This window comes from Vanellus vanellus, assembly GCF_965231255.1.
Source record: "Vanellus vanellus genome assembly, chromosome: 6".
Taxonomy (NCBI): domain Eukaryota; kingdom Metazoa; phylum Chordata; class Aves; order Charadriiformes; family Charadriidae; genus Vanellus; species Vanellus vanellus.
The window spans coordinates 4,920,605-4,946,500 of NC_138911.1; the positions used below are offsets into that span (position 1 = coordinate 4,920,605).

Below are 25,896 nucleotides of genomic sequence, written 5' to 3' on the forward strand. Positions count from 1 at the left end.
TTTTTTTTTTTTTAATCGTGGAACAAGTAGGTGAGCTTTGTTTCTTCCAAATTTTTTTTTTTTTCTTCTTCCCAAAAGGTCTTTAGAGATGCAAATGCAAATAGAATTGGGCCCACCTGCTTCTGTGGTCGGGGTTAAAATATGCCAAAGAGGAAAGTGAGGCAGAATTGTTATATTCTATACATCTTCCACTGATTTAAGTGTTCTGCAAGAGGAGTTAACTGCTTGAGGAGCTACCTTCTATCTTGCTGCTCCCTGCTGAGAGCAGGTGTTTTACGTACACTAGGCTGACAATTGTTGTCTCTCTGAAGCATTAACATGCTGCTGATAACCAGCTGTTGAAACACATTGATTGGACCTCCTTGGCAATTGGAGCAGAATGGCTGATCGTTTGAAACTCTTTCAAACTGCGTTTGGACAGTGCAGAAATGTTGTGGTCAGCCAGGAGCGGGATGTGTGGGTCCCCCAGGAGTCTTCTCCAACATGCTGGGTTATTCTGTTTGCTTGTTTTATGACCCTCTGATATAGGCAAAGCACCAAAATGTCTCAACCTTACACTGAAGGCAACTTTATGAAAACTGTCCGCTGAACTCGGGCTGCTCATTAAGAACGTAACTCTCCTAGTTAATAAGATGGTTAGATGTCTGCAGCATGTTATTCATAGATGGTCATTTGCTTGGTTGGACATTAGGCTGGGTGTTGTGTCCGGGTTTTGTTTTTTTGTTCGCCGTTTAGTAAGGATGCCTGTGTGCTTTTGGGTACTGCCTCCTCAAAGGGAGGAGGGGCGCAGTGCCTGCCCTAATGACTGCCCCCTAATGACTGCCCCCTAATGACTGCCCCCTAATGACTGCCAGCTGTGGAAAGCCACCAGTGCTCTCCGGTGGCAGCGGGGAGGGAAGGAGAAGGCCTTCAGGGCAGGTGGAGGCCGAGGCTGTCCAGAGAGCAGCAGGGAGCAGACATGTGGCTGGGTCTTGAGAGAGTGGAAAGGAGATTGTTGTTGTTGTTGTTGTTGAAGAAATCTACCAGAAATGTGTGGAATTTGTAATAACATGAGAAATTGCTGAAAAGCTGCTGAATTTGAGAGCAAGAGCAGAGGGAAGAACCTGGCTTGTAAGGACACAGCTATTGGGTAATTTGTTTTCAAATATTGGAGTTTGACTCAAGTGGCAGACCTTGTTAGTTTAAAAGGCTATGTTATCCTCTTTTGTTTTATTAAAATCTGGCATTCAGAGATTATGGATTTGGGGATCCCCTGAGCTGAGTTTTTGCTGCAGTGATGAGGAGGGAGGGACTGGGGCTGTGCTCTGCTTTGGTTACAGCTCTGCTGGGGACTCCCTGGTCACGCTGGCAGCTCCAGGCTTCTGGGTACCCACGATGATCCCTGAGCTAATGCCAGCTCGGAGTCCTAGGTTAGCCTTAAGAAAATCATCAGCCCCCATTCAGAAGGCCCTCAGATAACAAATGCTTTGTGGACTGCAAATGGTCCACTAGTGCACTGGGGAGACTAATATTTCGTCAAGGGTTCTGGATGACGAGCCCTTCAAGGACTACTTGAGAGTGTAACTGGGGATTGCGTTCCTTGGTCGTTACAGTAATTGTGTGAGTACAAGGTGACTTGGTTGTGGAGTGGTGATACGGAGAGAAATGATTCTTGGCTTCTGTCGGGTTACTTTTGTGTCAGACTACTTCATTGGGTTGATGTGCCTTACTGCAACTGAATGGCGAAATCTGACGCAAAGGATGCGGTAGGAATAAGCAGGCAGGAGAGTGAGGCCGTCTCTTTCAGGGGTGGTTACACTAGACTGCAGTCCCTTACTGTGAGATCAGCCTCTGCTTTTTGTGGGGGAATAAAATGAAATTTCTCCCATGACTTGGCCACTCGCAGATACCTGCCTTTAGTAGAGACGTCTTGGTTCTCGTAGGCATTTGTGTCTGTATGTACATAAGGAAAACCACGTATATCATATGTGTTGGGATTTTTCTGGTTTGTTTTAGAGGCAGCAGCTAAGGAGTCATGACTTCACCTTACTTCAAATGAGAGACTCTCTTCTGTCCCGCTGGCTGTGCTGGCTCTGAAGCCTGATAAGAGCAGTACTATTTTTAGGTGCAGTGTGGTACTACCTACTCGGTTTACTACGAATAGGTAGACCAGGTCTTTTTCAGATAGTAGGCAGGTAGCAGCCACATTGACGATAGATTTTTAAACACGTGAAATAGAAGCAAAAATGCCGAAGGTCAATCTTTGCGACGCATGCCATGAAAACGAGTAGCTGCTTTGTACCAGCTCTGACTCAAGCTGTCTTTTAGCTGGCAGGCAGATGTTGGGGTTCCTTTTTTTTCTTTATGTGATCAAAGCGGAAAGTAAATTTGTATTTGGATGACCTTTGCCTAGTTGCAGGTACACAAATGCATATTTTGAGCATCATAAATGCTTAATGCCTTGCATCTTGCATGCCCAGCTGCCATGCAGAAGATTTGTAGAACAAAAGACAAAATGTCAGTGTGGGGTTTTTACTGCTGAAAGTTTCAAGCTAGGCTGATATAACATGATTCCTCTTGCCCTCAGAGTGGTCAGAACGGGAAAATAAAGTTGTTAATTGACTGGATTTAGTTCTTTTTGTTTGAAATGAAAGGAAGCAAGTGTTTGAAAGAATCCTTTTTAGGTAGCCGACAGTGCAGTGAAGTTGAACTTTCAGGCTTTACTTAGGAGATTTGAAATAATTTAGTATTGAGTTTTGGTTTATTTTGGATTTGCCTGCATAGGAGGAATACTTGTGGAATGCAGCAGGTGATGATAAAGTCTTTGTCTGTGCAACATATGGGATTCAGCTTTTGCATTTTCTTTTGTAGAAAGTTAATCTGACTTGTCAGCAAGATACCTTCATTGTCACAGATGATCCTCTTTCTATTCATGACACCTTTTGTGCTACCTGATGTCAGTCTGAGTTTGCTCGTAAGCTTTGATTATATCACTACGTAATCTCTACCACAGTAGTAAGTCTTTAATGCCACCTAAGTGAAGGTTGGCCATGTATGGTTTTGCTGTGCAGCCTCTCAATCTGTCCATATTTAAACGAGCTGTAAAAAGTAGCTTTGTATGGTTTGTAAGTATGCATATGTAGCGGAGGACTAGATCTGTGCGCTTGAGCGTGTGAGAGCATTTCTTCGAAATCCAGTGTCTGACAGTACGTAATGCTTCAGAGCTTGGGATCTTACCCTGTCACTTTAGAGTAAGTAGGGTACAAAAACTGTGCCTGTGGAAGCGACTGAAATATTTGCCTTGACAGCTGTAAGTTGTTCTAGTTTTGCGCCCATACAGAGCCACGGTGACAACTGCAAGGTGAATGTTTACTTTTGTTTGAAGTCAAATGCCTCTCTTGTTTCAGAGGCACTGTTTTTGCTCTGTGTGGCTTCTTTGACAGTGGCGATGGTCTTGGGCGTACGCCTGCAGCATAGTGTACCCAGCGCATGATCCTGGCCTGACTTGCTTTCCACTGGGGAGAGTTAGAACAAGATCTCGGTTTCTTTTATGTTGCTGCCCAGGCTGAGCCACTTGGCAGCACAACTGAAATACCAATGTGCTGCTTGTACCACTCCGCACACAGACTCAATCTGTGGTAAGGAACAGTGAAAGGCCAAAAGTATAATGATCTGTGATTCATCACAGAATCTCTGTAGATTGAAAATCCCCAAATCTGCATGATAATGGATGCAGATGCGTTGGCTGTTTGTCTCTGAATACATCAAGAAGCGCTTCTGCAAAGATGCTAAAGCACAGTCTTGCCTGAAGCCATTTTTATCACTAAACATCATTAAATGTTCTGATATTCTGCTTGGTACGATGCTATTGTGAAATGAAAAAGGGATGTGCACAAACATGTCCAAATAGGCAAATTTGTGCAGAAGCTTCCCGAACCTTCTAGCTGATGACATCAAATGGGCTGGTCACTGAACTTTCCTTGAACTTTCTTTGCTATCAAAAAATACAAGAAATTGTGCCTTGACCAGACTGACAGAACTTTCCGGAAGTTTCTGTTCAATAACAGCCTAATTCTTATCATGGCAGTGATTTATTTTTTTTTTTTTTTTCCCAGCACTTGAGAGACCTGACATCATAGTGTTGCTGCAGCATGTGCAAGGTGAACGGTGCTTCCGTCCTTGAACTCCTGTGGTTCTGTGACCTTCTCCTACACAATGTTAAGCAGAGGCACAAGTGTTTTGACTAGATGGCAACCCCAAGTTTGTATATATTCGCAGGGATGCCATCTGTGCCTGCTGCCTTGCCCTGGGACATCTGTTCAGTAGCTCTAAGAGCATCTGCTCTAAGTGCTGTGCTGCTCCTTGAAAGAGGCTGTGGGGCTTCATTTGGCACTTGATCAGGGATGACGGAAGTTGTAAAGTCAGAATGATAACTCTGCTTTATGTATGTTTGAAAGTGATAAAGGAGAAGATTTCCAGAACTGAACGCAAAAAGTAGTTTTGCTTTACTTCTTAGGGCTCTTATCAGAGCATTTAATCAGTATTGTGCTTACCAGATGGTGCCCTGTCTTCATTGTGGGATATTTTAGTGTCTGGCGATAGGCGTTAGCATCGTAAAGGTAAGAACAAAAAGTGCTGTGTACACTAAGGAGGTTCAGAAGGACATGTACCCCAGAGCTCTTCTTGAGGTCGAGTCGTATTTCGAGGCTGTGGGCCCTCCTTCCTTTTGCCACTTCTACAACCCGACAGCAGTAAATTCTTTGAATGGAACGTGGTGGTGTTTGTCACAGGTTAAGGTCACTGCTGTGGTAGATGTGATGAGTGGATGAATAAGTTTCTTTAATGCAGATGGTGGATTGAGCCAACTCACCTGATAGAAATGCTTTGCTTTTTCTGCTCCAGGTGTCTTACATGCTCTTATTTAATGTTGACAGTGCCTTTTCCAATTTTTGGGGTCATTACAACCACACCAGCTGTTTTCAACTTCCAGTATACTTTTAGACACTTTTTTCTCCTGGTCTGGAAGTGAATGAGCTTTCAAATGCAAAGTTAAAGATTCACTATGGTTGTGACTAAAAGAGGGAATATCAAAAACAAAAAAAGGCATTAAAAATCACTGAGTGAGGCTTTATCCTCTCATAACAGTACATGCATGTAAGGGCACATAGGGCTTGCGAAAGTTATCCGAAAGAATTGCAAAGCATCTTGAGTTGATTGTGGAATAATGTTGTCCTGTAGAGCACATTGCGTGATCTTAAATTATCCCAACTTTTTTGATGTGCACAAAATTAATCTGAATATAGCAACGTGTTTTTCTCTTGCACATTAGGATTTGAATGAGAGGCTGCAGACAGATCTATAAAAAGCATTTGAATTCTATAATTGTATAAAAGAAGCCAGCAGTAGCTTACAAGCTTAACAAATATGGAAATTCTAGTATGCCAAGGTCATATCGTATTGCTGTTCCATAAAGTGAGCTGTCTTAATACATGTGTTCTGAGAATTTTGTCTGTCAAAATGCATGTTATTTTTGATCGCACCTGTTTAAAAAATATAAAAAACAATTCTCATTGAGAAAGAACAAATAAAACAAGAAACCATCTCTCGGTGCTAACAAGTTGACAGGTATATTAGTGCCTCACGCCTCTCTTGGAAAAGGTCTTGAGGAGGGTAGCAGGGGGCTGACTATAGCAGCAAGCTGACACGCAGGCTTCATGCAGACGTGGTGCAGAAGTCGTTGTAGTACTCGGGGGCGTCCTTTGGGTTTTCGCATGGGCCTCATGGCAACATTGAAAGTCACACTCGCCTACTGAGGATACATCTCTTTAGGTGGTTCCTGATGCTGCGATCCTTTCAGGAACCCTGGCTGGTTCTGTTCCGATGGTTTCTTCTTCCTTGCAAAATACTGGGAAAGTACCTACAAAACGCCCGTTAGAGATGAGTTCATATTCTTGCCTCTTGTATGGCAGCTTCCGTCGGTTTCCCCCTGTTATTTACCTGTTGGTTTATAGTAGATAAAAACTTGTGCAATGGCATTTCAAAGATGAGATAGATATTAAGAACAAAATCCATTTATTTTCTCTGGCTTTACTTATATTCTTACTGGTTGCTCATTTCTCGCCTAAGCTTATGTTTTCCTACTCATTTGTCTTCCATTCCACAATTTGCAGATTAGAACTTGAACACAGAGCAGGCGCGTTTATTCCCAGGAGTGAATGGCCTTTATGTCATTGCTATTGAGGAGGCTTTACTCCAGAGTCTGGTGGGAAGAGGAAAGAAAAGATGATGTTTGCTATTGAGAAAGCTATTTGCACATGAATTATATTCCGGTAGAGAAAAGACAACTACATCTTCTGTGTGAACACGGCGAAGTATGTGTGTAGTCAAGATCTCAATGTGAATTTGTGCATCTTGGGGAAAAAAAATAAATCGGTGCAAGAGTGTAGGTTTACATTGCCTTGCGCTTTTTAAATACTTGAGATAGATATATGTTGAGCTAATCCATCCAGTCTCCGCTGTTGGGATTTTGTTGATTTTTGTTTTCTGATGTTTGTCTGAGTGTAACTGCTTCTGATTTACGCTTGTTGACGGGTGGTGAAAAATAGGTGCAGGACTTGTCTGCTGTCGTCCTCCTTTCCTGTCACCGAAGAGGTAAAACGTAGTGTTTTATACAGTCCTGTGGCACTTAGCGGTGCGTTAGGTGTACATATATAAAAATGTTAGTGCTGGCTTTCACAGTAAATTTTAACTAGTCACTTCTGTATTATATAAATTAGTCCAACAAACCCAGCGTGTAAGCAACAAGCTGGTTTTAGACCTGAGGTAACTATTGACACTAAAGCTTGTCAGATGAGAAACTAGGTTGCTTTGCAATTCCCTGTGCTGTTCAAATAATAGAGCAGAGATGTGATTAAGTACAGTATCTGACTGACCTTTCCAGGGCTGGGCTGTTGCCTTTTTATTAACAAACAAAACATTGTGTAGTAAGTGATTAGCTCTGTGGCTATAAGAGATTATGAAGAATGATTGCAGAAAGCAATGTGCTTCCTGCAACAGGAGCTTGTCACGCTCTCAGGCTCTTAAGCTTCTGTGATCACCCATGTAAATATATATATATATTTATACAAATACTTTGTGTGTGAGAGAGATACTAGTGTGTTATGTAGCTCTCCCTCATTTTTTTCTAAGTTTTCTGCCTCACTGCTGTTTATCTGAACAAGAGAGAAAGTTTCTTTAATGACTTCCTTTTGTGCTTTGACAGCAGATGGCAATTATGAAGCATTTAACTTTTTAAGTATGACTTCACTGACTTGCACAGACTACACTGACTGAAAGCGTTTGTCTTAGTGCTATCCTGACTTGAAAATGCCACCAGCAGTATGTTCTGTATGCTTTTACTGAGCATCAAAATAAAATAATAAAAAAAAAAATCCTCTCCAGATTTCTTACGAATGTAACTTAGGTATTTTAACAGGGGGTGGTGGCAGTTGTGAAGCAACATTCTGTTCTCCCGTTTGGAAAATTGCCGTTTCTCTGCCCCCCTCCTTGTGCCTTTTATGTGCATGGAGCAGGCCGGTTCCTTCACAACACCAGTCTTTCTTATGTTTTGCACTCTATACTGCCTGTATTTTATTTGTACGTATGCCTGCTGCGTTTTCGTTCTGTTTTGGTTTTGCCTTTATCTGCCTGTGACTGTTTTTACTTTGCCACTTGAGTCTTTTATTCGGGTGACCTGATAATGTCCTGTGTTGCGTGAAAGATGTAGTGGCGAGGCCCTGGCGGGATGGAGGAGGGTTTGAGTTTCTCTTTTGGGTCAATATTTATTGTCTTGGTGTTCCCCTTCCCAGTCTGCTGTGATCTTTTGCACGTGTTCCCAGCTACTGTTTTAGCTCATAAGTTCCTCCCACAGAACTCTGGTTTTTAGTTTTTATGTTCTAAAAAGCCTCCGCTTCACTGGTAAGAGCTATTCTTGATGAAGTGTACACGCATGTGACTCTTGCGCATACTGGCAAGCAGTGTAAAAGGCTTGTGGGAAGTGGGTTTCATTACTATATTCCCCCCCACCCCCCCAAACTAGCACCCATCTTTTAACTGCCGTGTTAAATTGGTGTTGTGCAGAAGGGGAAAAACATGACACTGTGGAGGTAGACGGGGGTAGGGACTAGCTGAGCAAACGCACGTCTGCCATTAGTTGTAGAGGTATTTCTACTATAAAAGGAGGTCTGCATCTCCTTCTTTCTATACCCGGGGCTTCGTCTTAGTAGGAAAAAGAGCACCTTGATTGGATATGCTGTAAATACTGGGTGTGATCTGAGGGGCAAGAGAAGGCTTCGCTATTGTAGCTGTCAATGTGCTACCACCTGTAAGGGCTAAAGTCACCCTAGAAGAACTGGCTCCTCCTGCCGGCATGAAGCCAGTTAATAGCTGTACTTGGTGAGCTCTCCGATGACTGTTCTCTGGTGACAACTGTCTGAAGGTTTCGATTGTGTATGCCAGGTGTTGAGACGCCTAATCCAGCCAGGAGGTTTTGTTCCCTTGTAAAGCTGAACAATTACGACTGTAACAATAAGCCAGAAAAGGAGTTAAGCACAATTGCGTGTAGGGGAGTCCTAAAAGGAAACACTTTTTTAAGAAGTGGTTTTGCAAATAGTAAATACAAATTTAATGAACACCTGGCGCTTTCTTACCTTAATGGCTTTTTGTTTGTACATTGGTAATGATATGTACAGAACTTTATTTTTGCATTTCTTGTAAATCCTGCATTCCTAGAAAACGTTTTGGTGAAAGAGTAAGGATAATTTTCTTGTAGTTTAACCTGTTCTATGGGTAAGAAGACGACTTCGTTTTCCAGGACTGTCAAATGGTGTTTTGAATGTGAGCTGTTTTCGCATAAGTGGTATTGCTATTTTTGTAATGCGCTGAACGTATAGTCTTGTCTCTCTGTCTCTTTTAGAAGATGAACTGGTAGCTAATTCATGCTGAGTAACCTTTTTAGATTGTGACCTTCCATGTGATGTTTGCTTAAAGAACTCTATCAATTAGGAAGAAAGGGAAAGAAACAACGAATAAACCAAAAAATGGAACTGATTCTTCTTCATTTTTTATATACAGCTATTTTGAACTGGAGAGCAGTGGCCTACGGGATGAGATTAGATATCACTACAGGTTTAATGGGAAGTCAAGAACAGAGGTGTTCCCGTACCGTCTGGCAGATGGACAGTGGCATAAGATTGCCGTGTCACTTAGTGCATCCCACCTTCTGCTCCACGTGGACTGCAATAGGTAAGAAAATATGTTCAGTAATGTATATGATTTTGAAAAACGCTTTCTACTTACACACAGGAATAAAATTGGAAAAGGAGTTTTTTTTTTTTAATATCTGATTTAAAAAGCATGGTAAATTGCTATGGGATAAGAAAGGGAAAACAAAGCATTAAAATGAAACAATTCATTGTGATTATGAACAAATGTGGAAAAGGTTGATTGCCGACTGGGGAGTATTAAATGCATCTCGGTAGTTTAGGCACTAGCTGATGTTATGTTTGACTGTGATTGCATTTAAGTGTGATAGATTGGTGTGCAGCCTGTTCTTTTGTGAACTGCTTCACTCAGCATACCTGAAAACTTGAAGAATAGATAGATGTGTCAGAGGCATTTTAATTTCGTTTTCCGTAATCAAGCGATGCACTTTTTACTGTTGTTGTTGCCCCCCCCCCCCCCCCCCCCCCCCAGCTGTCCCACTTGAAAACTTCTGAGAAACCTGGAAGCTTCTTTTGGCATGTCTAGAGCTGGTGCTTTTTATTTTCTGAAGGGTATTCTGTCTGTCACTGCGCTTTCTTCCCTTTAAAAGTTGTGAAGACTGCAAGATGGCAGATTGTCAGGATTTCAAGGAATAAAAAGCAGCAAACCTCGAATCTCTCTTCCCTAGAATCTCTATTCCTTTGGGACTTGATCTCACAATGTGTTGAGGACACCAGCTTTTGTTAACTTAGCGGTTGATGAAGAAACTCAGAAAATTTGAAACCAGGACCTTCGAAATAGTCTTCAGGAATGAGGAAAATGAGCCATTACTTTTGTGTCTTCTTGCACTGAAATTAATATAAAAATAATCTTTGCCTTCAGCAAGAGGATCAGCATATGCATTTTGGAATTGTGGTATTTAAATGGATAGTGTGATGGTAGCAGATATTTTTTTCTAGTCTTCGTTTTGTTCAGGTGGGCGGAATAAAGTTATGTGAGTATTATGGGAGTATGTGGTTATTTGGAACACTTGAAAAAAGTTTAAATTTTGACCACAGTAATTATGAGATACTGTTTAGAGCAGAAGGTAACAACCATTTTCTGCAACTGCATTAACTACTGACAGTAAAAATCTAATCTGAAGGAAGGTTGCTTATTGAATCCTTTTATTTGGACCCTAGAAGCAATTAAATGCTTACAGCAATTTTAATTTCATTGAGGCATGAAATCGACAATTTGTAAAGATCGTCTTCATTTCGGTCATCTGATTTATTTATCTTACCATTATTTGTTTCAGTTATATTATTTCTTTGCTTACAGCAGTATACTTTTTTGTTTGTTTATTGACATACTGGGTTTTGGGACAGGTTCTTCATTATCTCCTATGATTTTTTTTTTTTTTTTTTTTTTAAATGAACAGCAAATGTGTTTTAGGAAGGCCCTTTTTAGCAGATTGTTTTGCTGGCTGCCACCTTGCACACGACGTGAAAGGAAGATAACACAAAAAGGCTGCCTGGTGCAGCAGTCTATCCAGGGACAAGAGCGCTGCACAGATCATGGTTGTGACCTGATTTTTCTTTACATCAACAGGCAGCGGTAGATAAATACAATTACAGAACGAGCTGTGCTGTCATATTAGGTGATAAACGTGCATAACTGTCTCTGTCGGGTAGGTCTAAACAGGGCTGAGCCATCTAAGAGTTTCCCTGAAGGTGGTACATCTCGAGGCTGCTCCCAGCATAAATCCATACCTAAAATGCCTCAGTTTGGCTGTGTATTTGTGGTAGTTTGACAACTCTTGTGAAAAAGTAATGGGAATAGTTTTGAAAGCATGACTTGAGGGCAGATCATCGTAGAAGTTTAAAGTGGTGGGGGAAGGGAGGAGGGGGAGTCTTTAAGTTCCTGACTCAACTGTAGCATCTCTGTTCACTTAATTAGAGAATTTTGTGAATGTTGGTGTTACAGTTTCCTTTATTATATCTTATCCCCTCCACCTTTGCTCTCGGGGGAGAAGTCATCATCTTGTTCATCTTCGCACTAGCATTTCCTGATGACGGTACAATAAAAGTCAAAAGAAGTGAAAACGAAGAGTAAGCCAATGAGGGGTACTTCTGAGCGCTGCTGCAAATCCTAAGCCTTCCTCATGCTCGTGTTAGGAAAGTGGCAGCTGAAAGTATGCGCAGCATCCAGTGTTGAGGGCTGTAGACTTTATGTCTAAATATCACCGTTTTGGGCTAGTGTGGCATCAACTGGCTTTCAGGAGTTTTCAGGATGCCTAATGAGAAGCGATGCTTCTGCAGACTTAATTGAATAAGTCAGTCACAGGGAAAGAATACGACTGCAGTCAATAGATTCACCTGTCCCACCTCCTGCAGAGATTCGGTGTTGTCAGAACAAGAATTTAGCTCAAAGTGTATGTAGTTAAAGAAATTCTGTGCTTTTTACTTACTGTTCTTTCCCCTGTAAAAACAAACAAAACAAAAAACCCCAAAGCAAAAAGGAAAAAAAATTGACCAACAAAATTAATCCCATGGATTCCTACAGGATTTCTTCACAGGGGTTCCAACATTGCTTCCTTAGTTATGTGTCAATTTGTATAAATCCATTACTCTTTTTGTTTAGGGCTATGGTAATATGTTATACATTTGGAAGGCTGTTCTGAGTGAGTGATTTCTGAATGCGGTGTTATTAAAGCGCTATCTGAGAGTGCATTGGAAGTGTTTGCATTGGGAAAAATATCCAGCCGCAACCCGACTTTGCTACAGGATTTGTATTGCTACCCAAAGCTAGTCTCTGGCCTCCAAAACCTGCAGTGGATCAGAAAGCATTGGAGATGAAACCTTTGATTTGTAAACAGAGAGTCGAATCGACTTTTATTCTTCCTAGCCTTATCACCCACATTACTCTGATTTGTAAAATTGCTTTGACATTTGGTACTTGATTGTCTTTTGGACTCAAATCAAAGTCGACTTTGTTTTTCAGACCTGGATAGGTTAGGGAAGAGTACTTGAGAACTGCTAAAAGCCTTTAGTGCTTTTAAGAGTCATCTTTAAAACAGTATAATTGCCTCTGTTCTAATGAGATGTAAGATGGTGGGGGAGGCATACGTATCAAAGGAGGTGTATTTGCCCAAGTACGTGTCCTTTTGAAATCAGCTCCTGCTGCGTCTTTCTTGCTCCTTTTGGTGCTCTTTCAAGAACAAGGAGTAAGGTTTGTAGCTGAGTTTGATGCTAGGAGCTTGGAGCTGCTGACAGGGGGAGAGAGATTCGAGTCCGGACTAAAAGCCTGTTGGATGTCACTGGACTCTTCTCGCTGACTTGCAGAGGCTTTGTGCTGGCCTGGGCCGTAACCTCTAGCCAGGGGTACACCTCCGACAACTGACGTAATACGCAGCGGGCGTAGTTGCTAATATGCTTTTAACATTCTAGTAAGGTTCAGAAATCTTAGCAATACGGAAAGACTATATTAATTATGAACGTACAACTGATGCGCAAGTAAAACCTGTGCTGGAAGTAACATGGAAATTAAGCACGCTGCTGTTAATTTCCTTGCATCTCCAGTGCAGAGTCCACTAATGGCAAACAAATCTTGTTTCAAAATATGGGTTACATGTAGGTTCTGTGCTCCCTTACTCTAGGGAAAAGGGGTTTGCCAGGGGCTTTCTGGTGGGTGTTGAGGTTGAGCTAGAACAACTGCGTCATCGTCAGAGGGTCCTTAAATAGCCTGTGGCACTAAAGGCCAACGAAATAAACTCTGCCATACACCTTCCCAAATCTGGCCTCTTCGGGGAGCGGAGGTGAAGGATCCTGCTGTACGTACCTGCGTTGTCAGGAGATTTGCAACCCCGGGGGACTCGCGTAGTCAGTCCTACGAGAGCTGGCGTTAGTTTTCACTTTGCTGGGAACTGGTTTCAGCTGTAGAGTCTGAGTGTGTAATGTTGCTCGTGGTACCCGGCGGGCCGCGGCAATGCGTGCCCCCTGCAACGGGAACAACACAGAAAAATGCTGCATTTAATTGTGTTAAGAGAAGAGCGAAGGAATAGCACGGAGCCTACGATTTAAAGGGTTGTAGGTGCAGTATCGAATTGTCAATTTATTTAAGAAATATAAATTCCAAATTGTTCTCAGTGTGTCTGATTAATCTGGGGAGGTAAGCCTGAAGGCTGCTTGCTTTATATTTTTATTGTTTTAGTTCTCATTAACCGTATTGCTACGAAGGTACTCACCTCTTCAGACAGTATCAGTATTCCTTTACTTGAACTCTTGTCTGCAGGCGTAAAAGGGAGAAAGGCACTTCGCTGCAAAAATTAATGCTTTCCAGTGAAAATATGTGCTGGAGTGCCTTTTGCTATGAATACAGTCTGTGGTTTTGATGGATACTCTTAGCTGTTTGATGGAGGGGGTTAGTAAAGAGCATAAGAGAATAGATTATAAAACTGGAGCAGGCTAGGAAGCAGTCTCCAACTGAAAAAAACATGTCTGCTTCTTTTATGTTTCTCCTGATAGAACAGAGCATTAGGGAATAAAAAATGCATGAGCAGTGAGAACTTTTTAATTGGAAAAATAAATAAATTAAAGCCACGTACTCCAAATATGGGAATCCAAGACCTCTGAGTTCTTATAAATAAGATATTCTGGCTGCCAACCTGAGGTTTTCAACTTCTCTAAACAAAGTCCTGTGACTTTAATTAAAATGTGATACATTTAAACAAGGTTAAGGGATGTATTTAAAAGAGGGATTCACTGCTTTACTTACTGTAAAACACTTTCTCTTGAGAGAGAAGATGGCGTGGTGGCAGTGTTATGCAGCTAGGTAATTTACTCTCAACATTTGAATACGATTTTGTGACCCAGATAGCTTCTCTGCTCCTTAAGCTGGAGCAGAAGCTGTCAGAGAAGTGGTTACTTGGGTAGAGCGCTATAATTGTGCGTTACAGGTGCACCCGACTTCACATCTGTGGTACTGTGGATTGGAAGTTAATTTTCACCTACCGGTTGTCCCTTTTGTTTGGCACGAAGGCGATAAACTTTTTAGCATAAGAGAGATCTCCAGCTGGCATACCCCGTCAGCTGCTGTCAGGGCTGTATCACTACAGTTGCAGTAGAGCTGCAAGGCAGCGTTCAGGGTGCACTCAGCGTTACTTGAGAAAAGATTTTTTTTGTCGGTTTGTTTCAGAGGAAGCTTCTTAATAGCCAGGGCTTTTTCATCAAATGGCTAACAGGTCAGCAGAATGGTAGTATGGGTGTGACCGAAAGCTGAATGATATGTCTTAACCCAGTCCCTAATTATGATGAAAATGTATTTTTTTTCGTCCTTGATGAATCAGTTGAACTTTTTTTTTGTGTACTACATCGATAGAATCGGGAGAAGGCCACGAGTATTTATGAAAGGGCTGAAAAAGTACTATAGAAAACACGTGATAACAATCCGTAGCTGTGCCTGCCCGTCTGGGATCTTTTGACCACCCCGGGAAGGCAGCAACCGCTTGTAGTCAGCGTAAGTACCTGCGGTACCGTGCTGCGGCAGAGAGGCCTCTCAGAGCTCCCGCTCAGAGCGGAGCAGGCATCTGCTTTGGTTTCTTTCGGGAGTTTATCCCGGTCCAGCTGATGTCAGTCACTGAAGAGTAGAATTCAGCCTCTGGGTGTTTCCGTTAAGGGTCTTGAATAGGAGCTTGTGGCACTCTGCTGAGTTTTAGGGACCTGTGGAGCCAGAATTTGGTAGCTGCAAAGCCCAACTGCTGCTGAATATAGACTTAACTGTGTTTTTTCTTTTTTTCTCATTTAGAACTGAGGACTTGTGGTGCTTTCCAGTGAATTGAAAATGTTGATAGGCAGGCTGATGACTTCAACTGGGCAGGAATAATATGTTATGCTTTACCGTTGGTATCTTGAATTCATTCATTTTATTTGTATGTGATGGGTGTGTCAGAGAGAGAGGATGGATAATGGTAGAGGAAATAATCTTAAATCAAGACTGGCGAGCCTCAAGTGATTTAGTCATTTCCTAAAGTGTGTGAATAGGTGTATTAACTCATCCCCAACTATTTTTTGCATCGGTCCAATATACATTTAGGTTGTTTGTTTTTTTTTTTAATGTCAAAGCAATAAACCCTTAAATTGAGGTGATTTACTTACAAGAACAGTCTGTGAAAGTTTAGTCTGCGTAGTTTGAAATGTATCTGGATATTTGTTTCTATGGATTTTTTTTTCAGGGGAGGTCTCCTATTGCTTGGTTCTATTTTCTTTTCATTTGTTGGAGTGCTGATGGGGGTCATACCGATGGAGAGGTGATCACGGTAATTTGAGAATCAACCAGATAGAGCAAATGTTTTGGGTTTTTTCCTTTCAGATTATAAAAACAATTATCTTGCTCCAGCCAGGCAGATTAACAAAACATAAATGAACTCTTCCGTTTGAAGTGGTTAGCTAAACTCTGGAGTTTAGAACGGGAAGTCGCTTAGGGTAATACTGGAGCTGAATTGAAAAATGGTAGTATAATTTCAGTTAAATAGTTTTATAAAAGCATTGGACCTTTGCCAAAGAGCAGATGCGAACCCCTCTGAACTATTCAGCAGCTGACTTGAGAGCTGCGTCTCCATATAGCAAATAGTACAGTGTCTTTCCAAATGATCTGAATCCTCCTGAGTGCTGTGGGGCGTGAGAGGGCGACTGAGCAAACGGGACTGAGACCGCCGCAGTCTGTGACACCAGCCTAGAGTTTTCTCAAGCGGTTTAGTACCTGGGGAGTCTTTCTTTTTCAATTTAGAACAGCAATAATTCCCCAAAGGTAATTCTTTCTGGAAATCCAATCTTGTCAAAATCCTCCAGTTGACTGCAGGGAGGTGGAGACTGCTTGACTGCGTGTATTACTACCCAAAACCTGACAGTCCCCATCGTCGCGCTGCTTGGTGACAGGGTAAACTGTCAACACTGTAATGCAGACAGTGCTGCGGGAGCAGTCACGTTTGTTCCTTGGGTGTGAGAGCTGCTGGGGGTGTGGGGGGTGCTCCGAGGTGGAAGGTGTCAAGGCTTGGAAAGGCTGAGCGTGGCCGTCAGGGCTCTGGGTTGTTAGGCAGTGGCACGGGTCTTGCTGCAGCAGCGGTGTAGTGTCCTCTCTCACTTCACGTGTCGTGTAGAGCCACTTGGCATAATTTGCAGCCCTATCTGTGGGTGGGAGAGCTTTATCCGGGCCCCTATTATGTTTGGATGGTCCTGCAGTGTGTAAAGGGGTCAAGTGGGCTCAGTACTGAGATTGGGCACAAGTGAGTTTCTGGTTCTGTGCCGTGGGGTGAGAGCTGCTTTGCAGATGTGCTGGTTGAGAGAACAGCAAAGACAGTCCGGTTGCACACTTCAGACAGCGAGATATTTCTGGGAGTTGAGGAAGCGCCCTATTTCTACACAGATGGTTGGTGGGTTTTTTGTTGGGTTTTGTTTGTTTGTTTGTTTTTACTTAAATAAAACACCAGCTATTGTGTGATTGTTGTGATCTGTATTACCATCGTCCAATGTAATGATACATCGAAGGAGAGCAGTAAGGTGAAGGATGATAGCTTGATCCTCAGCACAGGAGTGGGGTAACGTGCAATTTCCAGTCCTATAGGCTGTTTTCATACCTGAGACCAGTCAGTAATGAAAGAATCGGCAGAAGATGCCTAGCTTAATTGAGCTGCAATTTTAGTGGTATTCCCTTCAGTGTGCGATCTAATGCAACTAGAAGGACTTCCTCAGCCCTAGCTGTGTCACGCCAGCCACTTACCTTAGCCCCGACTGAAAGATGTGCTGTGCAGTATCCCTGGGGTGAAATCCTGGCCCCGGTGAGGTCTGCGGTGAAAACTCTCATTGACTTCAGCTGAGCCATGCTTTCACCTCCCAAGTGTGTCAGATATTGTGAGAAATGAGCTCCAAACCTGAGTGCTCTCCCTGGAGAGTGCTTTTCTGTCTGTCTGCCTGGCAGTTTCCATCAAAACTTAATTTTAGAACCAATATAATGGCTTGTTCTATGTTTACTGTATGTTTCATACGCTTCCTCAGTCATGGCCAATTAGTTATTATGGAGGGAGTGCAATGTTATCTTTCAAACCACTGAGGCTAAAACGGGCAGTTGAAAAATACCATGGGAAAACGGAGATGTGGGTTATCCGAACCTGTGGTAAGAACTGAGGAACACGGAATGAATCGGCTCTCTGCGGGGTTACGGAGACAGCGGCTAATGGGGAGGAGTGGCAGCTCCGGGGAGAGCCCAGCAGCATCGCAGAGAGCTGAGACGACGCTAACGGGGGGGCTCTGGTGGGAGCAGGGCAGCAAAGGCAGGGTGTTAACAAGCAAAGCCTGTGGTCCTCAGCCTGCGGTTACCTTCAGTCACGAAAGGAAATGGGCTCTGGAATATGGATGAGATTATGTTATGATTACACACAAATCATTTAGCGATGACATGAACGCCTTGATGAGATGATCCTGTGACAAGATACACTGTAAGGCAATTAACTTCTCAGACGATGATTTTTTGGAGGGGCGAAAGAAGCTGTTTAGTAGAAAGGTTGCTTGTGGCTGGCTTCCATTTAAATGTATTTTTGTAGCGGTGCAGAAAGGAGTTGGACTCAAAAGCCCTGATTCTTCTTGCGGTTGCACCTGTCTTTACTAGGTAAAGCGACTTTGGGGTTGAGAGGAGCATGAGACAGGAAAGAGGAAGGCTGAGTGTGCTTTGTGAAGAAGGGCTATTTCTCAGCCGTAAGCTTGCTGTGCTTCAGGTTCTGCTGTGATTGCCAGTTGAGGAGATCCGTGTGCTGCAGCTCTTGGGCGAGGGACCGTCATGTGTCCCTGTCTAATGCAGGTAGATGTGATAGAAGCATTCAGCGCTGCCAGTTGTCATTCAACAAATGTTTTGTGGCAAACACCAAGAGTAATCTTAGATGTTTTTTTTTCTTTCTTTTTCCCCTCATGACAAAATGGAGATGACATAAACCATGTAACCATGGTTTTACCTCTTTGTTCTGCTAGAATTTTATTCTGGGGTTAATTTTGCTGCAAGACCTGAAGTACCAGCACTGCTCTGTGCTGTTATTACGATGCACATTTTTACCCTGTTGCTTTCTGGTGTAAGATAGGCTTAATTGTTTACTTCTTGTTTCATAGATGCTTTAATATAGTTTTTTTTAATCTCATATCCCTCTCGCTCTAAGGGCTTCTTGTTTAATTTGTGGGAGAAGAGCTTTTAGTCTTTTTATATCTTGGAAGAGCCCATTGAATTAATTTCTCGCTCTTATTTCTAGAATCTGTTTTGAATTGCTCAGTCTTGGTTTACTGATATTTGGCATCTGGGTTGTACTCTGACCCTTCGGTTCATCTGAGATGGGCTTTTGGTGTGATGTTTGGTATGGTAACAAATGGGAGTGCTGTGCTTTTAGCTTTCTTGGTAACAGTTTGCTTTATTCAGTGTTCTGGTTTAGAACCTGATTTGAAGCTTGCTGAGGTTAAAGGGTGTCTTTCGGTGACCCTGTGAGTTTTAGCGTTGTCAACATTTATATGTGGATTTGTCTCCTTGTCTGTAGTGGACACTTGTGTGCGTCATAAAAAACCCTACTGTTACATGATTTATGCTCTGGGACTCGGACAGTTATAGTTGCTCACAAACGGTAAAAAGATGCCAAAATCCCTTTGGCGAGTCAGATACTGATTTGAAAAGTGGTATTTGGGCTATATGGCTCTCAGCTCTATATTGAGACGTTTAAAGATAAGTATCTAAATTCATGGTGATTTATAAGAGTTTGGGGATGTTGATTTGTATAAGAAAAGTCTGCGGATGTAGATGACCTCTTCCTCAGCCCTTAAGGCGAGGCATTCTCGTGACCCAGACACCACCTTGGCACTGCTGTAGCCAAGCAGGCTGAATATAGTAAAAATTGGCATCTTCACCAGAAACGGTGACAAGTACATTCCTCTTGGGCTTCCGCTACTTGTAGGTTGCATGCAAGTTTTACGGGCAACGCCGGGGATCCGTGAACCGCATGCAATTTACCTCAGATTTACCAGGTCAAAATGGACTTTGAGGAACACTATTAAAAGAAAAAGTTGCCGTTGTGGTTTAATGCTGGTAGGCAGCTAAGCACCGTACAGCCACTGCCCCCACAGTGGGATGGGGAAGAGAATTGGACGGAGGAAGGGGGGTGGGGTGGAAAGTGAGTTGAGGTAAAGACAGTTTAACAGGTAGGGCAAAAGCTGTGTACACGAGCAAAGCAAAATAAGGAATTCATTCGCTGCCTCCCATCGGCCGGCAGGTGTTAAGCTGTTTCCAGGAAAAACAGGGCTTTATCTCGTGTAACGGTTACTCGGGAAGACAAATGCCATAACTCCAAATAGTCCCCCCTCTTTCTCCTTTCCCTCAGCTTGTATTTGTGAGCGCGACGTCATATGGCCTGGGATATCCCTTAGGTCAGTTGGGGTCAGCTCTCCTGGCTGTGTCCCTCCCAACGTGTTGTGTAGCCCAACCTGCTCGCTGGCGGGGCACTCTGAGGAACAGAAAAGGCCTTGGCACTGTGCGAGCATTGCTCGGCATTACCTAAAACATGAGTGTGTTGTCAACGCTGATTTGGTCACAGATCCGAAACATTGCACCATACCAGCTGCTCCGAAGAAAATTAACTCTGTCCTAGCCAAAAGCAGTACAGCTGCCAAAGCTGAAATGTGCAATAACCATTTGGGTGTTAAACTAGCTGGCTTGATACTGAAAATCCTGTATTTCCGTTGGAGAAATTACGGATAGTGCACGTACAGTGAAGTGCCAAGTGCTCTGGATACATCACATGTGAGATACGGTTGACCTTGTAGTTCGTCATCATTTTTTTCCCCCACAACTTTGAAAATCTTAAGCAAATGGCCAAATTTCTATTTCTGCCTACAGTCCGACTCAAACTGTTTTCTGAGTTTCTTGCACTGTCAGGAGTGCTATGTTTGTTTTATGAAGATGGGTAAACACTGCAGCGTTGTAGACAGGCTGTTAGCCTAGGGCTTAGACGCTCTTAAGGCTGTTGTTGTCAGAAACCAGTTGTATCGGTTTTGTCATTTGCAAAGTAAAGTTCATAATGTGGACCTTGTTTGTAAAGGTGTTTGAATTCACCTCAGGATTTCCAGATGAAAGGTACCAAATAGGCGTAGGATTCTGGAAAAGACAGATTTCTGCCCTTCATGTGGCTAATGTCATATCATCTAGTGGGTCCAGTCCTCTACTTGGAATCAATAACAATGATTGGTTTTAGTTTAATGCCCAAGAAATACTGCTAAAACGCATTGAGAAGTCTGTAAAGAAAGCCCCACGCGGGCAGATAATATCTCTGTGAATTTACCCTTATTCAATTTACGTGTGGAGAATAACCCTCCAAACTTGTCAGTGAAATGTTCTCTTCTAGCCATCTTTACTTGCATTTGTTTCATTTTCTCCTCTTCGTTAGAGGGTCTTGAAAGCTAATTTTCATTTCTCTTGAATGAAAAAAGAGATTGCTTGTAGGCTACTATGTAGATACATTTTTATTTTTAAATTTAGATTTGTAGTTGGAATAATTAAACTGAAAAGTAGACTACATTCACGTTATCTGTGTGACCATACAGAAAAATCAATGCAATAGTTTGGGTGATAGAGTTTGAAGGGAACTTAAAAACTGAGCATGCACTCTTGAGTCTTTTACCCAAAAGTACTATCAGGGATTGTAGCGATAAGATGAGGGGTAATGGTTTTAAGCTGAAAGAGAGGAGATGTAGGTTAGATATTAGGAAGAAATTCTTTACTGTGAGGCTGGTGAGATGCTGGCCTGGGCTGCCCAGAGAAGCTGTGGCTGCCCCATCCCTGGAGGTGTTCAAGGCCGGGTTGGACGGGGCTTGGAGCAACCTGGGCTGGGGGGAGGTGTCCCTGCCCAGGGCAGGGGGGTGGAACTCGACGATCTTTAAGGTCCCTTCCAACCTAAAGCATCCTATGAATCTATATACTGTTACTGGACACCTCCTATTTTTTTCTTCCGGAGCTGAACAATAACTTTTGATTAAATAGTTGGCAGTCACTATTGTATATTCAGAATTCAATAACAAAAAGCTTCCCTCAAAACCTGAGATTTTAATCTAAATTGCCTTCCTCTGTTAAGTGATTGTGAACTCCTATACTATGAAAGAGGAGATAGCACAAAAAAATCAAAATTTCCCTCAGGAAGATTATTTTTCTGAAACAGAACACTGGAAACTGAATGAATAATTCAGTTAAAGTAACTCCAGAACTGAATGCATGTCAAATAACGCATCCTATCTGTAAACACTATCAAGAAAATCCAATCACATTGGTATTGACACATTTTCATTGGGAAGCATATAGAAACAGGTTGAAAGAGAAATATGTAAAGATATCCTCGTATTTCTTTTCAAAATCAGTTCTTAATCCCTTCAGAAGAGCAGACGTAAAGACAAATCCCAATATTGTGTCTTAAACCTGGAGACTGATATAATCATCGGTTTCTTTATGCAGTTGGGATTCAGAAAACATTGGATGAACTTTTTGAAGTGGCTGGTTATTTTTGTGCAATGGGTGGTGTTAGGGGACCTGACGTGAGCTTTTTTTCAGATATACTGAGTTTCTGCAGCCTCAAGTGGAGACGGTAACAATTGTCAAGGTGGTCAACACCTCTGCCAATTAGATTGGGAGAAACACTGATGCAAAACATGGGGGAACCTCCTTCTGTCCTCTGACTTTCTATTACAGAAGTTGAGAGTCCCGTTTCAAAGTCTCTGCCCTGAACAGTTCGTTATTTTGTGTGACTTCTCCGTACCCTTTAGTGTATTTAAAGGATCTGAGGATCCAGATGGATGTATACAGCATAACGAACGGTTGCAACAGAATGTCAGTTTTGAGGATCAGGTTTTGAATTGCAAAAATCTGTTTTGATGATTCACCCTGTTGTTAGCAAGGCCTCTGTGCAGTCATTTGAGGGGCATTCAGAGAGTGATTCATTTAATTTAAGATGAATCACGCCCTAGAAAAACTTATCTCTTCATTAAATAAGTCAGTCTAGAGGACTAGCTCCACTGTAGGTGTAAACTTTTGAGACCTCTAAAATTGGGTGCGATGAATTCAACACCTGGTTGCTACGTGGAAATTTATAGCTTCAAGAGAATTAAGCGGGGCAGCCATATCAAGAACAAAAAAAGCCTGTTCTTGGGTTAATGGAGACCAAGGACTAAGAAATGAGGCTCCTGCCGTACCCCAGCCACTAGAATATTTAGACTGCAGCTATTTTTTTTTCTTAATTGTACTACTAATAAAATAAATCTCTCTGGTTCATATCTAGGCTGCAAATTTGAGAAGGCATGTTCCTGCTTTAGTAATCCACTCCTATTTTAGACCTGAAAGAATTGGGAAATGTCATGATTTGCTGTGCTACTTGTAGTAACTGCTGTAGTCTATTTTATTGTTCAGAATTTTAGGCATTTGCATCTCCTGATCAGTCCATGTTGGCTGATGTGTTCTAACACGATGAGACACAAAGTTTATTTTCATGTTATACTAAATATTTCAGCTCTTTCCAAAACGCTTCTGGCACGGCAAATGTTATATGTATGAAGTAGAGCTGCATCTCCACAAAAGTGAAAATACTCTCCAAGTGTTTACTTTTGCTTGTTAAAGTTGGGTGTAAGAAATCTTCTGCACTGCAAGAGGCGATTCCGTGTCACGTTTTTTCCGGAGGGAACGTGGCCCAGTGCGTGAGGCAGTTACGCCTCCGTCGTGCCCAGTCTAATGGCATAGGTCTTGGGCAGTGTCCCTCCCTCCCTCCCTCAGTCTTTGTGATCTTGGTTGACCAGTCTTTCTGTGTTTGTTTGGACACGTGTAAGATGGCAATATTTCTGTATTTTACCAGAATGTTATAAAGATGGTAAAAATAATTTAGGTTGAGCGCGTGGAAGGGAACTGTCTCCTCGTCCAACAGAGCTTAATTTCTAGAGACTGTCTTCCTCTGTGCAGAGAAAGCTGTGTGTATGTGTATTTGCATGCAGATATTGTAGATGCACTTCCTTCCAGGAATCCACTGATTATTTTATAGATTTTCTGTATATTGTATTCATTATGTCGCAGACGCCTGCTTGGAATGCGTCCTTGAAAAAGGTGTTTCTGAGGATTGCATAAGAATACTTAATAAACCAAAGCGTGCAGATAGGATAGCGATATGGATACAAAACACAAGGCTGTCATTGGTCTTTGTCAATTAACAGGTGTTTTTCTTACCATGTTTAGCTAAATAGATCAGCGGTTAGTGAATGTATTCTGAGCATGAACGTTTCAAGAAAGGAGGATTGGTTCACGGTTGTATTACTGCAGGTTTGTGGTTTAGCTCTTTTGAAATATGTTGGCATAAAGCAGGGGCAAATCAAGCTTTCTCTTGGAAAGTGAATGCACTAATTGTAAATCTGAAAGCCTGAAGTATGGAGTAGAGTTTCCATTAACCCAGAGACCCAGGTCTCCTCATGCTGGAGGGGCTATTCAGTCGGCAGTATTTTTTAGAGACCACGGTTCCCTGGAGTCCTCTTTCTAAGCATTCCTCTTCTTGTGAAGTGTATTGTGCATTTCTCTGGGTGGGTATCAAAGCCAAATGTATTGGAAACCGATCTCCAAGGAGCTCTAGACCAGCGCTTCATAAACTGGAAGTGTAGTAGATACAATTTAGCTATTCCTGTGCCAAATACAAAGTATTGGTCAAGCATGGATGAAGCCGTAGAAGGTGAAACGTCTCAGCCCAGAAAATCAAGCAAGGGAATGAGAATGATACGGAAGCTTAATGTAACTGTAAAAAAAGAAGGATCCTTTTGTGTCTATTCAGCAACAGTAGTTTTTTAGCCTGAAAAACATCTATTTGCTTTCAAAAGAAAAGCAGTGAAGGAAGGGGAGCAGAGCAAGGGTTTTTCCCATTCGCAAGCAATAGTTATAAGAGAATTTCACCTTTCGGTAGTAACTTTTCTCATTACGCTTTAAGATGCATTACAAAATTTTCATGCTTTATGGGTTTGTCTAAGTGTAGAAAACCCTTGAAAAATCACCTGACTAATAAGTAATATTTGATAGATTTGTAAGTGACATACATAAGGGGGTGATCCTAATGTCTCGGTGGAAACCCTATTCCCATCTACTTATGCAAGTGCCACCCTAATCATTTTGTATGGACAGGGTGTCTTCAATACCCATGAAGCGTCTCTCCTTCTCAAGAACCCGCCCTAGGAATGCTGCATTGCTTACAATGGTCTTGTGACTTAAAACGTGAACCCGGCGGCCAGGGGTTCCTGGTTTTACTCCAGCGGCACATCAGTCGTCTCTGCTGGCTTTCAGCCGCCAGTGCGCGTAGCTGGTGAAACTCCGTTCATTGATATTTGCAAACATTTGTTTTCATCTTTATTAAATCCACTGACTGAGAGTTAGTAATGCTATCATGTTTCTTTGCTCACATTGATTCAAAAATTTCTTCCATGTAGTTCCCATTTTTCTTTGTGTAGGTGTTTTACCTTTGTGTAGCAGCATCCAGTTTTGCTGGAAAAGTGTGTTTGATTCTTTTGAATCACTCTCCCTCTTTGTCAGGAGTTACAGGACTCTTGTTTGGTGGTGCGGTGTTTATTTTTTATTTTTTTCAAACTTTTTTCTCCCCAATTTTAGTTCAATTTTAGTTCTTTTTCATTAGAGAAGTAATATGTGGTGAACCATGTTCTTTTTTCTTTTTTTTTTTTTTTTTTAAACTGTGGTGAATTCAGATGTGCTTTTTGACCTTTTCATTTCCCAAGACTATTGAGGACATCGTAGGGGTAGTGATAAGCTGTGTGTGTGCTTGCCGGGGCTTTTTTGCTGATATTTAACTGGATACAGTAATAAAGTAAGCTCACATTGTTTGAAAACCAGTGTCAGCCAAAACATCTTTTTACAGAGGAAGATAAGCAAGGACTGATCTACATCTCATGCCTTCTCTTGAATCCTAAGCCTGTTACTCCATGGGCAGATCCACGGAGAAGAAAACCAACCAGTCTCTTTGACATACACGAAATAAGGCACAAACCAACCTTTAATTAGTCCCTTAATTTAAGGTAAATACCTTCTTCAGAGTTGGAATTAGAGTAGAATAGTAAAGAAATATGGGTGATCCTGAGCACTTGTCTTATGGCACTTTCTCAAGAGACTCAAAGGAAAGTGGCTACAGCCTTTTCCGCGTAGGTTGAAGGTCTTTGTTAAATCATCAGAAAAGACAAGATAAAATACTTTAGCCTGTCTGATTTGTTTTCCGTACTAGCTGTTGTTGAACTGTCATATAATAATGTTAGTTAGGTTTGGTTTTTTTTTTATATGTAACTGCAGACAGATATTGTAGAGTTCATTAATAAACTTTAACTCGTCTAGGTAAGTAAAAATCAAACGTTCTTCAATAAGTAGTGTTGTTGAACCTGGTCAGCATTGGGATTTTATCTGTTAGCAGAGATGGAGGTGTTTATGGAATATTGACTTGTCTTTTTAAGAGATTAAAAATTTTTCCAGTGAGAACATTAATAACCTACATCATGAATAAAGATGTGTTATATATCCAAAGAGAAATTCCTACTATGGTAGTGTAATTCAGTGATTAGTTTTCTCAAGGAGCATGTCAATTCTTTGTTCCTCATTCAGCATTTTGCAGCG

General features: G+C 42.0%; 1 protein-coding gene across 1 annotated transcript in view; it reads left to right on the forward strand.

Moving 5' to 3' along the window:
* Positions 1-25,896, forward strand: part of NELL1 (neural EGFL like 1) — a gene marked incomplete at its 5' end in the record, with an annotated part of 294,771 nt that overhangs the window by 31,459 nt on the left and 237,416 nt on the right. Inside the window, one exon of the mRNA XM_082485407.1 lies at positions 9,091-9,261. Coding sequence (XP_082341533.1) covers positions 9,091-9,261 — 171 coding nt within the window. The remainder of the gene's footprint in view (positions 1-9,090; positions 9,262-25,896) is intronic.